We start from the raw sequence: 17,371 nt of genomic DNA, 5'->3' as shown, positions 1-17,371 counted from the left end.
TATTGTATCAATGCAATGTTTTGTGGACCCAGGACATACTTGTATCCTTCCTGGTAAAATATTTTATAAATAATAATAATACTCCGAAATTTAAACCTCAAAATTACATGTGCAACATGTATTCAACATACGTTTCATTCATCAATTTTTTGAAAAACTTTTTTTTATACTATTTATTTGATCGCCAAACTTTTACCACTTGTGTGTTCACTGTCCACCTACCGAACCGCCGCTTTTTTTTCTTCTAGTTTTGAAGAATTAGAGATCAACCTATAGTGATGATATCTGTCACGCTATGTACCAGAATAGTGAACGCGCACGATGACATCATCTACTTCAGTTTTCCTCTTTTCTGAGTTAAGCGCATGCCCAAAATCCTACGTTCACGGGAAGAGATCGATGCTTTAAACATTGTATATAATAGAGCATGCAACAAATTTTGCAATTGCGCATTTGATTCTTCAGAAGACGCATCTATCTAAAGAAAATAGTGAAGCTCTGCATATGGTATTGATGTATATATACAACATTGACGCATGCACAGTAGCATTGTCAGAAAAAAAAGCCGCTCTGTAGAAACAGAAGCGTGAGCGAGCTTCAGTGGGAGGAAAACTGGGCGTCACTTTATTAGCATGTGGGAAGTACAGAGTTGGTCTATACCGCCAACATTTGAGATGTCATGGAGGGGTTGGAGAACGGACGTCCATTAACGGTTAGACTGGAAAAATTAATATTTAATAAAACATTTTAAAATTAATATTTTTTTAAAATTAACAATGCGGTTCAAATGTAATGTTATAGAGGAAGATAGCATATACATGTCTAATGATGTGTATGTATGTATGTATATGTGCAACTTTTTTGTTTTGCAAAACAGTTAACCAGATCTCTGAAGTTGCGGTAATCATTCTAGCGTAAAACGCTATTGTGCTCAAGCGATTGTGTTTACTTTCAACTCGTAATAGCAGTGGTAAGCCCGACACGCCCAAACCCCTGTGATAAATCCCTTATCGCTAACTCGTAATCTGGCCCAAAATGTTTCCTTTATGTCAATTTAGAGGGATATTAAACTGCTTAGCACAATTACAATAACATGGTTATTAATTACCATTCTATTATTTTCTGTTCCTCCTGTGCCCGAAGCTCTTCAAAGCTGTTCTCTAATTTTAACCACATACTGGTAAAGCTCCTCGTCTTCTGGCAGTATGTTGTAAGACATTCGCTAGGGAACAGGTGACAAAATCAAGACATACACAAATGTGATTAATACAAAGATGTTATAATGTGTACAGAAATACAGAAATGAAAACACTGTTATGTGAGTTGTGTAGAAGAATAACAACTTACAAACATACACAAAGTGCAAAAAAATAGTACCACTATACTAAAACCCATATATAATGGGGTCTCACTCTCTTATGGGCCAGTGTTCTCAGACTTCCTGCTTGTGGGTCTCTTATCTTTAGGGGCTGCTCCAGGACTGGTCTCTGGTCCAAGGTTCACTCAGGACCTTTACACTGCTGGGCCCTCAAAATTCCACTCTCATTCTAAACTGCAGCCTCTCTTCAGTCATGGCAGGTCCCAGAACTTCTGCTCCCACTCTCAGCAGTCTATATACAACTAGTTCCAAATGTATCAACTGTTTATGTGTATTAACATAACTAGTTAGGCCAGTCCCACCTCTTGCCTACTCAGGATGTCTCTTTGGGGGTAGGGAGTTCCTGGCATCTTGCTGTCTAACAGCTGCCATTATACCTTTTAGATTTGAATACTTACAGGATTGTGAGACCAACTATCGATTATTTGGCTTTCTTTCTAGCATATAAGTCCATTAAATGTACACATGATCAAAACCTATGTGAATATGTAGTTTTGCAGAACAATACAAATAAATGACAATAATAATATTGTATACATAGTAAACCATTTCTTACAATGTGACAGAAATCGTGTGCATTAAAGGGACAGTCTACCCCAAAATTGTTATCGTTTAAAAAGATAGATAATGCCTGTACTACCCATTCCCAAGCTTTGCACAACCAACATTGTTATATTAATATACTTTATAACATTTAAACCTCTAAATTTCTGCCTGTTTCTAAGATATTACATACAGCTTCTTATCACATGCTTTTTTTATTAGATTTTCACAAGAGACTGCTAATTCATGTGTGCCATATAGATAACATTGTGCTCTCTCTTGTGGAGTTGTGCAGGACACAGCACTAATTGGCTAAAATACAAGTAAATAGATAATAATTAAAAAGTTGTGTAATAAGAGGGCTGTCAGAAGAGGCTTAGATACAAGGTAATCACAGAGGTTAAAAGTATATTAATATAACCATGTTGGCTTTGCAAAACTGGGGAATGGATAATAAAGGGATTACTTATCTTTTTCAACAATCAAAAATTTGGCGTAGACTGTCCCTTTAACAGATCGGTGACAATGATGCCTTTCTGACAGCTGTGTTTTGGGTTAGTATGCATAATACATTTTTGCAGTCACTGCATTGCTCTATATCAGTCATGAACAAAAAGAGCAGCACCACCAATATCTTTAGAGTCCATGTTTGTTCAGCTTGTACAGCAAGACCACAGAATCAACAAAGTTTCGGACACAAGACCTTAGTCTATATCAGTGATGGCTCACATTGGCAACCCAGATGTCTTAAAACTACATTTCCCATGATGCTTAGGCACTCTGCAGTCTAGTTGAGCTTCATGGAAAATGTAGTCCTGAAACATCAGTGGTCCCAAGGTTAGCTATCACTGCTCTATATCATTCATGTGGCCTTTTTCTATGTTATGTAACTTTTAAACTGTATGTAAAAGATACAAAAATGTTAACATTCTTCTCTGTGCTGTGTGCTAATCTAAAACAATGTAAAACATCAAATTTACACTTTTTTAGTTTTGCATTAATGTATAAAACATTCTTACCAAAGAAAGTGAATTAGTACAGTGTCCAAGACATTCATATACACTGGTGAATGCTGCACAATTCCATATCTCAAGGTCTTTTTAATGATCAATTTGTGATAATTTTAAAATTAGATTATATGTTTCAGTACTGCAGTGTCTAAAAAGTGAATTGTAGTTTTTCTTGTAAACAGATAGTGAACAGAGAAATGTAGTAACACAAAGAAAGAAAATTCCTGACTGTTTATGGGATGGGGCCCAGTAAAGTAATTCAAGCTAAGAAAAGAAAAAGAAGCGTTTTTAACCCATTGCACCACTGCTTATGAAAATTGCATATTTCGTGTATCTGTAGTAAAATAACATAACATGTCATATTAATGATTTTGTGAGGAGAAAAGAAGAGATAAATTAAACTGATTGTCTTATTTTCAATTTAAAAAAAACTCTTTCAAATAAGGAGAATCACATAGATTTACGTAATAATCGTGTTCTATATTCATATAATTCTACCAGTGGTGATCACTGTAAAAATGGCATAAATATTGCAGTCATCTGCAAAAAGGCTAACTTGATAACATACTTTTAGACCATAAAACATGTTTGTTTTTTTCTTTTGATTTACAGAAGCCAATATTACTTATATATACTGGTAAAAAATATTTTAATTATTTTTGAAAAAAATTACAACTAAAACAAAGATATTTTAATTATGTTTCTCTACAAATGTATTTAATATCCTTCCTGATATGCAAGTAGCTGACAGCATATAGAAAGGAGTCGGAGAGGACAGTTATGGCTAGGCCTACTCTATCACAAAATATAAATACATGCAAACAATTATTATTTTCACAAATAAAAAGATCATTGTATAATGTGCATAATAATAAATATAGTTTTTAAAACAAATAAAAATCCATCAAATTGATTTATAAAAATATATTTTTTTTTCAAAGTTATAGATTTAAATGTAACTGTAAGGCATTGACATTTATTTTTCCAGTTTGATATTTATTTAAGGGTTGAAGCTGGCAGTAAAAACGTGTTATAGGGTATAAGGATATATTTAACACAACCTATGTGGGAAGTGACAACATAGGGGTGTTATGTATCTTTGGGCTTACTGAAATAATAAGCCTTGAACGTGTAAGTTCTCTTTATCTTTTATTGGCTTTGAGATATGAACTACAAGGGAAAAGGGGAAAAAATAAAACTTTGCTCACAATTTATAGTACCTTGTAGAAACTTACATTTGCAATTCTCCTGGTTTAAACAATGCTATAACCAATCAGTTTCGTTGGCATTTCTAGATTTGAATATTGTTGTAAATTAAAGGCCACAGGCAACAAAGTATTTTGCATTATTATTAGCTGCACAACAGTAGCAGTTCTGTATTGTGCAATACTGTTTTCCAGAAGTCAACTGGTTAAAGTGGGAGTTACTGGGCTGGTGCCTTCTATGTGAGCCCAGTGCATTGTGTAATAAGATCAGCCAGCAGGCAGGCAGCGTCAGCCATGACAAGGCTTCTTAATGCTTTGCATATCCTAGAAATAAACCGAACTATTCTAGGGCTCAATTCAACAATGATATCCCCGGCTTGCAGGCGTCTCCTGCCCTCGCTGACCAAGGGAAGGGGCTGCTTGTTTGTGCAGACTTACAGAGTAACAGCGAGCCAGGGCAGAGCAGTTACAGGGGCAGCAACTGGTACAGTAGAAGAGAAAAGGCTGAAAACAGCAGAAGACCTACCTGGACCATCTCTGCTCACCAATATATACTGGGTTTTTCTGAGAGGCTACCTACTATACTCACACGAGTTACAGGTAAGTGTTAACCTGCCACACACACAAAAAAGCTAACTCAATCTTGTGTATTAGTAGTTCCTATTTTTCTTTACCTTTGGCTGGTTACACCATTTTCTCTGTTCTGTTGTTGAACCTGTATTTTATGTTTGAATTCTGAGTGAAAAAACATACAAACGCTTAGAAACGTATGAAACGTAAATAGGAAATAATATACACATTCAATAGGCACATTTACCTTACAAAATACCCAAACGTGAGATTCTATTGTGGAAATAAATTGCTTTATTTTGAAATATCATTTAATGTTGTTTTTTTTTATTTTTTACTGCGTGTTAAAGGGGTTAAACACGTTGTTATTATAGCAGCAGTCATGGAACACCCCAATGCTCTTCCAAATCATGTGGTGGGTGACAGGAGGCATACTTTAGTATGCACTGTCCTGATTGGCTAATGAATAGTATCCTTATTACCCATTAATATGCCCATTCACCTTACAAAATAACCATAAGTGAGATTCTAATGTGAAAATAAATGCCTAATTTTAAAAGATCCTTTAATGTTTTTTTTATATGTTTTTTAATTTTATTTTGAATAAAATTATTTTTTGCTGTATGCTTTACTTTTGCAAAGGGTTAACACGTTGCTAAAGTCCTAACACCCCAATATTCTTGCACATAAGCATGTAGTGGGTGACAGGAAGCATACTTTAGTATGCTCTCTCTTGATTGGCTAATAAGCAGTAATCTTATTGGGGCACAACTTGTATGTGTGTTTAACCCATTTCAAAATATCACATTGTATAATGTCAGAAATACAAAATTAGATTGAAAAAGCATATTATGGGTATTTTCTATTTCTCTTTATTTTTTGTCCTAACGTTTTCCCGTCTACCAGCTTGTTCCTAGGATATTAGAAACTTAAACATAAAATCTAGATGTCTTTAGACATTAGGTACTTTCTTCCTAAAATCAGTATAAAAACCAAGATGATATAAAATGACAAATCAACAAAACTGTATGTTTTATTTTTTTCATTTGCAAGGTGAGAACAAAGTTAAAGGGACAGAAGCTGACATGAAAACAATATATTTTCTTTCATGATTCAGACGGAGCATGTGATTTTAAACACAATTCCAATTTAGCATCCTTTGTTGACAGAGCAGCAGTGCACCACTCAGAGCTAGCTGAACACATCTGAGGAACCAATGAATAGAGTCATGTATGTGTCATCACCAATCACCAGCTAGCTCTTAGTAGTGCATTGCTGCCCTGCGCCTACCTACGTATGCTTTTCAACTAAGGATAAAAAGAATTAAGCTAATTAAATAATAGAAGAAAACTGGAAAGTTATTTAAAATCACATATGAAACTGAATCATGAAAGAAAATGTTGGGTTCCATGTTCCTTTAATATGACTTTATTTACCTTCAACCCATGCACAATGTGAGTGCATGTGGTGCTGACAGTTTGCATGTAAAGTAAACAATAATATTTTTTTTTTACATTATGGTTTCATTTTAGTTTTTATTTATTTAGTTAATGAATTAATATTTCTTATATATTTTTTTATTGGCACAATTTGATGGTGATCCTGGTATTATGAGGGTAACATGTTAATGCCCACAGAAAATCTAATTGTTAAAGCATTTTTCTTAATGTATTCTTGCTTGCATATAAATTATATCTTTATTCCTGCAAAGGGGTTAAATACATAGTTAAAGTCAGCTCCAGGACAGAAATGTTCTACTTGGAACTAGCTGAACACATCAGGTGAGCCAATGACAAGAGACATATGTGTGCAGCCACCAATAACCAGCCATTTTCACCTCTGGCGCAAAAGTGCATTGCTACGCTAAAGCTGACTTTAACTATGTGTTAAAGGTGATTAAACATGTGGCTATGTCCAAGCAACATTGCAACAATAAAAAGCTCAAATTAGAGCAATTTAATTTGGCCCTTTATGTCCCCTTAAGCCACCCAAATTATGTCAAATAGATCATCTGATTACACATATAACAACTATAAGAAACAGGTCTTTTCGTGGTGGATTTCACAGGGATTGTCATGGACCTTCACAGAAGCAGACTTTAGGGTAAATTTATTAAAGGGACATACCAGTCAAAATCTAAATGCACATAGATTAATTACATCTTTGAATAGAAACATATTTGTGATATACATGTATTAGCAAAAATGCTTCTAGTAAAAGTTATCATTGTTTTAGTGTTAACGTTTTTCTCTGCATGCGCATGTGAAGCATAGCTAGATATTGTCACTGCACCCACATTTTAAATAATGCAGCTGTTCAGATTATAACTGGGGCTTGTATCATGTCAGCAATGAACAAATTGGGTCATTACCAGATTGTACAAGCACCTTAGGCTCTCTGAGCAAGTGCTGTGTTTAAAATGCTGGTGCACGTGCATACTTAAATATACTTGATACAGCTATAGCTTTTATTAGAAGCATTTTTGCTAATTCATTTATATTACAAAATTGCTTCTGTTCAATATAGAAATGCACCCACGTGGTTTCCAATTTTGGCTGGAATATCCCTTTAAGTGTTGAGCGGACATGATTCGCTATAGTGAAGCATATCCGCTCAACATCGCTAAATGCAGACAGCATACGCTGCTTAATATATGGAGCCCTTTAACTCAATGTGAAAGTAATATATGGCAGCTATTTAATTAACTATTGATGATAACTGCCTGATGTGTCTGAATGAACAATGTATTACTTCACCAATGATATGTGCATGCACCTATTTTATATCACATTAGTACATTTAGCTGTAACTTTCTGATGAGCATATGTAGTAGAGTACTTGTTTCATAGTTTAAAAGCGTGATTTAAACTGTATTTTAACTTTTTATTAAGCCCAGACCAAATTGTATTTATACATATTTATTCATTAGCGGCCTGAGCATTTGCAAAAACATTAACAAGAAAACACAGAGACAGCCAAGATAGGACAAATGAGTTTACCAAGTAGTCAAACAACACAGACCCTCTCTGGATCAGGATGTCGCGCCAAACTGTATAAAAGAGCCAGGAGGAAACTGGTCAGAGAGGCTACCAAGAGGCCCACAGCAACTCTGAAGCAGTTGCAGGAATTTATGGCAAAGAGTGGTCGTTGTGTGCATGTGACAACAATATCACAAATTCACAAATCTGGCTTGTATGGGAGGGTTGCAAGAAAAAAAAAAACACTCCTCAAGAAAGGCCACATACAGTCACGACTGAACTTTTTCGTTTGCCGTTTTTACCTGGTACAGCAGCCCACGGCCACATTTTTTTTGCTAAGAGGTGACGTTTTCACCTCTTAGCCAATAGCCATGCAGTAAATCCGGCTCCCATGGGCGCCAAACCGGATTTACCGCATGGCTATTGGCTAAGAGGTGAAAATGTCACCTCTTAACAAAAAAAATTTGGCCGTGGGCTGCTGTAGCAGCTAAGAACGGTTGAAACGAATAAAGGCACTTTGTGCATGACGTATCTTATACTTCATGAATGAAAGTGCCCTTTATTTGTTTCAACAGTCTACCCTAGCATTTCAAAAACGCTATGGTTGACTTTCACTTTAATTTGGAAGAGCATTTGGAGAAGTTTGAGCAAGGTTGGAATGGTGACAGGGTATGTGCCAAAAGTACATGCTAATTCTAATGACCTCTTCCAGCTATTTAGGAGAAGAGATGAGATTATTTAGTGGGGTATAATAAAAAAATGCTTTTTATGTATTTTACATCCCTCTCCCCCTTCTTCCTGCCAACATAAATACTTTCCCCCAACGTTATTACCTGGTGTCAGGATAGTCCCTGGGGAAGCTTCCCTTGTGGTCTAATAGGTATTGGGGAACACCAGCATGTGACTAGCCCCAACCCAGAAAAGCAGCCTTTACACAAAACAGACGGCACAGCAGCTATACCTGCCGCTTTCCCCACCTGGTAACAGTGATCACTGTTATTGGACAGGGAGAGCACCATATATAGGGCCAGATTACAAATGGAGCGCTAAATACATTTTTCGTTCATGCGCTAACTGCACTCAAAGTAAAATTTTGAATGTGGTGGGGTTAGTGCGCGTATTACAAGTTGAAAGTAAAAAGTTAGCATAAGTGTGGAAGTCGGATACCATGAACACGCTAACTTCTTCTCTCCACAGACTTCTATGGGGTGCGCCGTTAAAAAACAAAATAACAGTAAGTTATTTCTCACACTCTAACTTAACACTGCGTTAGACTAACTGCGCTAATCCGAAGTGAGTTAAAAATACTTTACATTACAATATTCTTCACGTAGAATAAAATGTTATTTTTGTTTTAAAATATATACTGTATCTATACCTATATATCTATATGAATATAAACAGATGTGTTTGGAGAGAGAGATTTAAAATGCGCATGTGCAACCCTTTACGCTATTTGCGCTACATAAACAGTGATGCTGCTTACTGTTAACAGTATGCGCATTTTAAATTACAGGCAGTGTTCCAGGCACGGGAGTGTGCAGTAATTGATTTACATGGGGCGCATGGTGAGGCTATGATTGGCTACAACAGCTTCCAGTCAAGTAAGCCTAAATGAAAATCGTAGTGAGAGGCTGCGTTAGATGAGGTAATGTGTGAATAAAACACTGCTAAATTAAAGCACAGTTGACTTTTGTGCTAAATAAGCATATCGATATGCTAGTTAGGAGAAGACCTTTAATAATATGTGAAACTGTTGGGGTGAATTTACCATCACTTTAATGATAGACCTGGGTGCAATCCAAAAGTTTAAAAATATATTTCGGTCTCAGAAGTATGGGCACTCACAGGAATTTAAAAGTTCAAACTTTATTGAAGAACTTTGTAAAAGTCAGAGTCATAGTTGCCAACATTTAAAAAAAAATTCCAGGGACACTTTGCAGCAGATCAAGCAAACAGGTTACTGGAGTATTGACGACCTACTGTTCAACTGCTCCGCCCACTCAGTTCTGCAATCAAAACACACCCATGTGTGTGTGTGTGTGTGTATATATATATATATAACAACAAATGTTGTGCAAAAGAGATTTTCAGGGACATTTCCAGGGACAAAAAAAATCCAGGGACATACAACAAAATCCAAGGACTGTCCCTGGAAATCAGGTACTGTTGGCAACTATGCAGAGTGTGCACTGAAGCAGCTTTCAAGCTGTCCTCCCACAGTCGATGGACAGGCAACTTCTATATATACAAGAAGTTGTAGATCCGCACTCACTGGACTTTAAATTAATATCTTTACTTTTAAATAGTAAACTATTTACAAATAACGATATTAATTTAAAGTTCAGTGAGTGGGGATTTACAACTTCTATGTGATTTATGTTCCTGACACCCTGGCAAAGATTTTGGAAAGTGAGAGTGCTGATCCCTGGTGACTTTAAGAGTATATATATATCTGATCGGGTGTATGCGCTCCCACCATCAAACAAAATCCGCCAGGGTGCTATAATGTGATTAAATGCAAATTTATAGAAATAAGCACTCACTGGTCTTCTGCCATTCGTGACAAAATTCTTTATTATTTGTGACGTTTCGGGACCAAATGCTGTCCCTTCCTCTTACAAACAACAAGTGAACAAACCAAGACTTTTAAAGGCCTGTGTACCCCTCCCCCAAAAAAGCAGCCAATCATGGCTGTCTGTGTACAAAAAATGCTCCAAAATAGTGCTAAGAATAATTAGCAATCAAATAAACGTGTCACCATTATTGGTGGCTAATAAACAGATGTGAAATATAAATGTGGTAGATTCCATTCACCCCCTATGACACGATCAGCTAGACATTCAGGCTATACTCTATAAACTAGAACAAACACCTCAATCATCAGATCGCATGAAGTCACAGCAAAAATAAAATTTGAATTATAGAAAAAAAAACAGCCTATTCAGAGGCGTAACTAGAAACCACAGGGCCCAGGTGCAAGAATCTAAGAAAGCCCCCCACAAAAAAAACAAAGTGAATTTGATACATATCCCTTTTTTATTTAACATTTAACACAGAAAAAAATGTGAATCAGATTACATGTCTGCAAAAGGAGGTACCCTGTGCCCACAGTCTGTGAGATGGTCTGACCCCCTTTTACTGTATATAGTGACACTGTTTAACCCACCAGTACTGTATATAGTGAGTCAGTGACCCAGTCTGTAATCTGCCGGTGAGATGGCTGGCCTGACCCTACCTGCCCCTGTACTTTATAAAGTGACCACAGTAGTCTGTGACATAGTCCAGCCCCCTACATACTGTATATAGTGGTACTGTATAGTGACACTGTTTACCCCTCCCCCCATGCTGTAGTAACAAGGTCTGTAATTTGCTGGTTCCACAAACATATACACACACACAGAGACACACACACACACACACACACACACACACATATAAACACCAATGGGTAAAACAGACTAAGCCCTGTAGTCAGAGACACTAGTTAAGCATCATGTCACACATGATATCAGTGCAGGCAGTGGCAGGTCAACGTTTTTCATTATCTTTTCACTTTTTTGATGGTGGTTCAATACCATCCACGCTCTGTGTCCGATTAACCTAGAATTACAGGGTCCCTAGGTGGTGGGAGGCTTATGCTTCAGGTGGACTCTTAGGATTCCTTGCACTCTCTCTAGACATATGGTCCCTAGATTTTTTTGTCTATGTAAGATCTGCATATGTTCTGAAAGTTATGTGTCTGGTTATATTGAGATTACTTTTCATATACCTGAACCAATCTATGGGGATGTATGTGCAGTGGTACAGCTACATAACGGTCTTTTGCCTCTCTATAGTCCTTACTTCTGGGCAATAGTGCTTATTGTGTTAATACCATATAGGGTTACATCTCTATAGATGCTCTCTGAGTTTATGCACACTTAGAACTCCTGGTGTTTTTTTCTTGTAATTTATTATTATTATCACTATAATTCTTTTGGGATGATAGATAGCTCATTTTTATTTGTTGTACAAAAGATATATGGCTAGTCTCACTGTTTTGATAGTTCTATTTGTTAAAAGCATATAGCTAGTCTCACTTTTTAAATTTTTAAATTTGTTGTGTAAAAAGTTAATAGCTAGTTTATCTTTTTTGATATATTGGATCGTTACCCCGGCTAGGCTTACAGCCCAATATATGGTTCTTGATCACATACTAGTTTTTTTGCACTCTTGTTAATAGAGGGTATATTATTTTATAGTCCAAACCAAAGAAGAGTGGAGCAGCTTGCGATAAAAAGTCAATACTTTATTAACATATGTTAAAAATACATGCACTCCATGGAAGGTCTGAAGCAAAAGTGTACAAGGGAAAATGCAGTATACGCGTTTCGGCGTTAGCCGTACTCACTACTGATAAAAAAGTGCACAAAGGTGCACGTTTAAAAAGGGTGTGTAGCACTCCCATTGGCTTAGACCTATATTGGCCCAACCAATACCCTTGTACTTGAAATTGCTAAGATACAAACAAACAAACAAAGCAATCATATACATATGTACTAAATAAACATAATTTACATATGCAATATACATTTATTATATTCAACCCCTAAAAAAACGGTGAAACAATTTATAAGAAAAAAAGGGAACCAAAATATTAAATGTATATATAAATAATTATAATAGGAGAAATAATACAAAAAATAATAAAGAAAATGGGACCAAACTATATAAAGAGGATGTAGTAATTTAGACATAGTATAAGCATAATATGCCTCTAATTTCAGTTTAAGCCTAAAATGCCAAAATACAAAAACCCCACAATGCAAGGAGGATAAGAAGAATACACAATCATCCATGCGCTGTAAAACATATCCATATAACGGTGCTCACTCCCAATAGTTGATCAAATCATATTCCGCATTGAGCTCTAGTGGGACCTTGGTGCTCAATTTGATAATCCACAACATTTCCCATTTTTCCAACAATTTTTGTCTACCTCCTCCCCTTTTTGGAGGGGGGACTTTGTCAATTGCTAGCCATTTAAAGCTAGAGACATTTTTCGCATGTGAAAGAACAAAATTCTGTACTATGGGAGATGTAGATTTTCCCAACTTGATGGTAGACAGGTGTTCCCTTATTCAAGATCTGATGTCACGGGTCGAAAGTCCGACATATTGAATATTGCACAATGTGCACGTGATTAAATAAATCACAAAATTTGATGTACAATTCAAACAGTAATTTATGTCAAAAGAACGGCCGTGACAGCAGATGTAAAGGTATCAGAGAGCTCAATATAGTCACAGGCTTTACACCTGCTACTACCACACCTATACATTCCTTTACTGGTAAGCCATGAATTTGTAGGAGAAGGTGTTTTTGGCAAAACTGTAGGTGCAAGGTAGTTTCCCAAAGACTTGTTTCTCCTGTAGGAATACCTGATGCCTGTCTTGACACAATCAATAAGTTTATCCTCTGCTATCAAAAGCTTAAAGTGCTTTCTCACTATATTACAGATGTTTTGGTAGTCACTATGGTAGTCAGTCACAAATGTGATCTGACTCAAGTTTTTAGAGGTGGATGGTTTGGGCTTGTCAATCAAAATGGTGGATCTATCAATATTATCAACTTCTTTAATAGCTCTTTTGATAGTTTTTTTTTAGGGTATCCTCTCTCCACCAAATCAGCTCGGTGTCGTTTAAAATTTACTTCTGTGCTACAGTTCCTCTTAGTTCGAATGAGTGGACCTTTAGCAATGGAATAGGATACATTTTTTTTGATGGCAACTAGTGGCATGTAGTACAGAATTGCCAGAGATAGGTTTCCTGTAAATACTACTTTCTATTGTACCTTCATCTGTGCCACCTGGGGGTCGATCCGATATAAATCGTCGCCCGCAAAAGCCGGCGACGCCAATATTTGCGCGGATTTGGTATCACATATACGGCGTAACCTAGAAGTTACGCCCGTATATTTCTGCCGTCGCCCGCAGTTTTTTGGGCCATAGGCAGGTATACCAAACCCGCGCAGTTTGGTATCCAATATGCAGCGTAAGGACTTACGTGGCGAAAATGGAGAAAACTTACTCCATTTTCACCTCGCCACAAAAAGCAGCCGTAAGAAGCCTTACGCTGACTATTGGAGCCCCGTAACTCCCTAAACTAACTAGAAAATAAACCTAACACCTAACGCATGCGCAATGTCTATCTCTCTGTCAACCGCGATCTGCTAAAATAAACCTAACACCTAACGCATGCGCAATGTCTATCTCCCTGTCAACCGCGATCTGCTAAAATAAACCTAACACCTAACGCATGCGCAATGTCTATCTCCCTGTCAACCGCGATCCCCCCCCCCCGAAATCCCTAATAAAGTTATTACCCCCCTAAACCGCCGCTCCCGGACCCCGCCGCCATCTACATAAACTAACCCCCTACTGTGAGCCTCTAAAACCGCCGCCATCTACCTTATCTATCCCCTAATCTGACCCCTTACACCGCCGCCACCTATATAAAAATTATTAACCCCTAATGTAAGCCCCTTACACCGCCGCCATCTCTATTAAAATGATTAACCCCTAATTTAATCTACCTACCCCGCCGCCAGCTATGTTATCTATATTAACCCTAAGTATATTATAGTTAATATAGGTATTACATTATATATATAAACTATATTAACCCTAATTATATTAGGGTTAATATAGTTAATATAGTTACTATAGTATTTATATTAACTATATTAACTCTATCTAACCCTAACTAAATTTATATTAAATTAATCTAATTCATTTATAAACTAAAATATTCCTATTTAAATCTAAATACTTACCTATAAAATAAACCCTAAGATAGCTACAATATAATTAATAATTACATTGTAGCTATGTTAGGGTTAATATTTATTTTACAGGTAAATTGTTAATTATTTTAACTAGGTATAATAGATATTAAATAGTTATTAAGTATTTAATATCTACCTAGTTAAAATAATTACCCAATTACCTGTAAAATAAATCCTAACCTAAGTTACAAATACACCTACACTATCAATAAATTTAATAAACTACAAACATTTATCTAAAAATACAATTAAATTAACTAAACTAAATTACAAAAAAAAACAAACACTAAATTACAAAAAATAAAAAAAAGATTACAAGATATTTAAGCTAATTACACCTATTCTAAGCCCCCTAATAAAATAATAAACCCCCAAAATAAAAAAAATTCCCTGCCCTATTCTAAATTTAACAAATTTCAAAGCTCTTTACCTTACCAGCCCTTAAAAGGGCCTTTTGTGGGGCATGCCCCAAAGAATTCAGCTCTTTTGCATACAACAAATACAATACCCCCCCCCCCATTACAACCCACCACCCACATACCCCTATTCTAAACCCACCCAAACCCCCCTTAAAAAAGCCTAACACTACCCCCCTGAAGATCTCCCTACCTTGTCTTCACCACACCGGGCCGAACTCCTGATCCGATCCGGGCGATGTCTTCCTCCAAGCGGCAAAGAAGAATTCTTCCTCCGGCGATGTCATCCTCCAAGCGGCAAAGAAGAATTCTTCCTCCGGCGACGTCTTCCTCCAAGCGGCAGCAAAGTCTTCATTCTTCCGGCGGCATCTTCAATCTTCTTTCTTCGCTCCGCCGCCGCGGAGCATCCATCCCGGCCGACTGCTGAACTTGGAATGAGGTACCTTTAAATGACGTCATCCAAGATGGCGTCCGCCGAATTCCGATTGGCTGATAGGATTCTATCAGCCAATCGGAATTAAGTTAAAAAAATCTGATTGGCTGATTGAATCAGCCAATCAGATTCAAGTTCAATCCAATTGGCTGATCCAATCAGCCAATCAGATTGAGCTCGCATTCTATTGGCTGTTCCGATCAGCAGTCGGCCGGGATGGATGCTCCGCGGTGGCGGAGCGAAGAAAGAAGATTGAAGATGCCGCCGGAAGAATGAAGACTTTGCTGCCGCTTGGAGGAAGACGTCGCCGGAGGAAGAATTCTTCTTTGCCGCTTGGAGGATGACATCGCCGGAGGAAGAATTCTTCTTTGCCGCTTGGAGGAAGACATCGCCCGGATCGGATCAGGAGTTCGGCCCGGTGTGGTGAAGACAAGGTAGGGAGATCTTCAGGGGGGTAGTGTTAGGCTTTTTTAAGGGGGGTTTGGGTGGGTTTAGAATAGGGGTATGTGGGTGGTGGGTTGTAATGGGGGGGGGTATTGTATTTGTTGTATGCAAAAGAGCTGAATTCTTTGGGGCATGCCCCACAAAAGGCCCTTTTAAGGGCTGGTAAGGTAAAGAGCTTTGAAATTTGTTGAATTTAGAATAGGGCAGGGAATTTTTTTTATTTTGGGGGTTTATTATTTTATTAGGGGGCTTAGAATAGGTGTAATTAGCTTAAATATCTTGTAATCTTTTTTTTATTTTTTGTAATTTAGTGTTTGTTTTTTTTTGTAATTTAGTTTAGTTAATTTAATTGTATTTTTAGATAGATGTTTGTAGTTTATTAAATTTATTGATAGTGTAGGTGTATTTGTAACTTAGGTTAGGATTTATTTTGCAGGTAATTGGGTAATTATTTTAACTAGGTAGATATTAAATAGTTAATAACTATTTAATATCTATTATACCTAGTTAAAATAATTAACAATTTACCTGTAAAATAAATATTAACCCTAACATAGCTACAATGTAATTATTAATTATATTGTAGCTATCTTAGGGTTTATTTTATAGGTAAGTATTTAGATTTAAATAGGAATATTTTAGTTTATAAATGAATTAGATTAATTTAATATAAATTTAGTTAGGGTTAGATAGAGTTAATATAGTTAATATAAATACTATAGTAACTATATTAACTATATTAACCCTAATATAATTAGGGTTAATATAGTTAATATATATAATGTAATACCTATATTAACTATAATATACTTAGGGTTAATATAGATAATATAGCTGGCGGCGGGGTAGGTAGATTAAATTAGGGGTTAATCATTTTAATAGAGATGGCGGCGGTGTAAGGGGCTTACATTGGGGGTTAATAATTTTAATATAGATGGCGGCGGTGTTAGGGGCTCACTTTAGGGGGTTATAGATATAATATAGCTGGCGGCGGGGTACGGGAGCGGCGGTTTAGGGGTTAATAACTTTATTAGGTTGCGGCGGGGTAAAGGAGCGGCGGTTTAGGGGTTAATAGCTTTTTTATTGTTAGGCTAGTGAGGGGGGATAGCGGATAGAGGGTTAGACGTGTCGGGCTATGTTAGGGAGGCGTGTTAGACAGTGCGGGCTATGTTAGGGAGGCGTGTTAGACAGTGCGGGTGTTTTAAACTTTAGTCAGGTTTTATAGGCGCCGGCAGTTTCTAACGTGCCGCAAGTCACTGGCGACGCCAGAAATTTGTACTTACGCAGATTTCTGGACATTGCTGGTTTGTGAGACTTACGGCACGTTAGCATCTGACGGCGACCTATATGGGATGGCTCGAGTTGCGAGCTGAAACTGCGGGCGACGCCGGTTCCCTCGCTTGCGCCGCAAACTGCGATCGATATCGGATCGCGCCCTAAGTGTGATATCCAAAAAATTTATTGATGTGCCAGACATTTCGGGCGCGATCCGATATCGATCGCAGTTTGCGGCGCAAGCGAGGGAACCGGCGTCGCCCGCAGTTTCAGCTCGCAACTCGAGCCATC

General features: G+C 37.1%; 1 protein-coding gene across 1 annotated transcript in view; it reads left to right on the top strand.

Annotated features, from left to right (window-relative positions):
• Nucleotides 1–4,384: 4,384 nt before the first annotated feature.
• Nucleotides 4,385–17,371, top strand: part of LOC128645281 (sterol 26-hydroxylase, mitochondrial) — a 216,510-nt gene continuing 203,523 nt past the window's right edge. The window contains exon 1 of the mRNA XM_053698143.1: nt 4,385–4,736. Coding sequence (XP_053554118.1) covers nt 4,431–4,736 — 306 coding nt within the window. The 5' untranslated portion in view covers nt 4,385–4,430. The remainder of the gene's footprint in view (nt 4,737–17,371) is intronic.

The sequence above is a fragment of the Bombina bombina genome, chromosome 1 (assembly GCF_027579735.1).
Source record: "Bombina bombina isolate aBomBom1 chromosome 1, aBomBom1.pri, whole genome shotgun sequence".
Classification (NCBI taxonomy): Eukaryota; Metazoa; Chordata; class Amphibia; order Anura; family Bombinatoridae; genus Bombina; species Bombina bombina.
The sequence above is the reverse complement of the archived record's forward strand: the minus strand, read 5'-3'. Positions and strand labels throughout refer to the sequence as shown.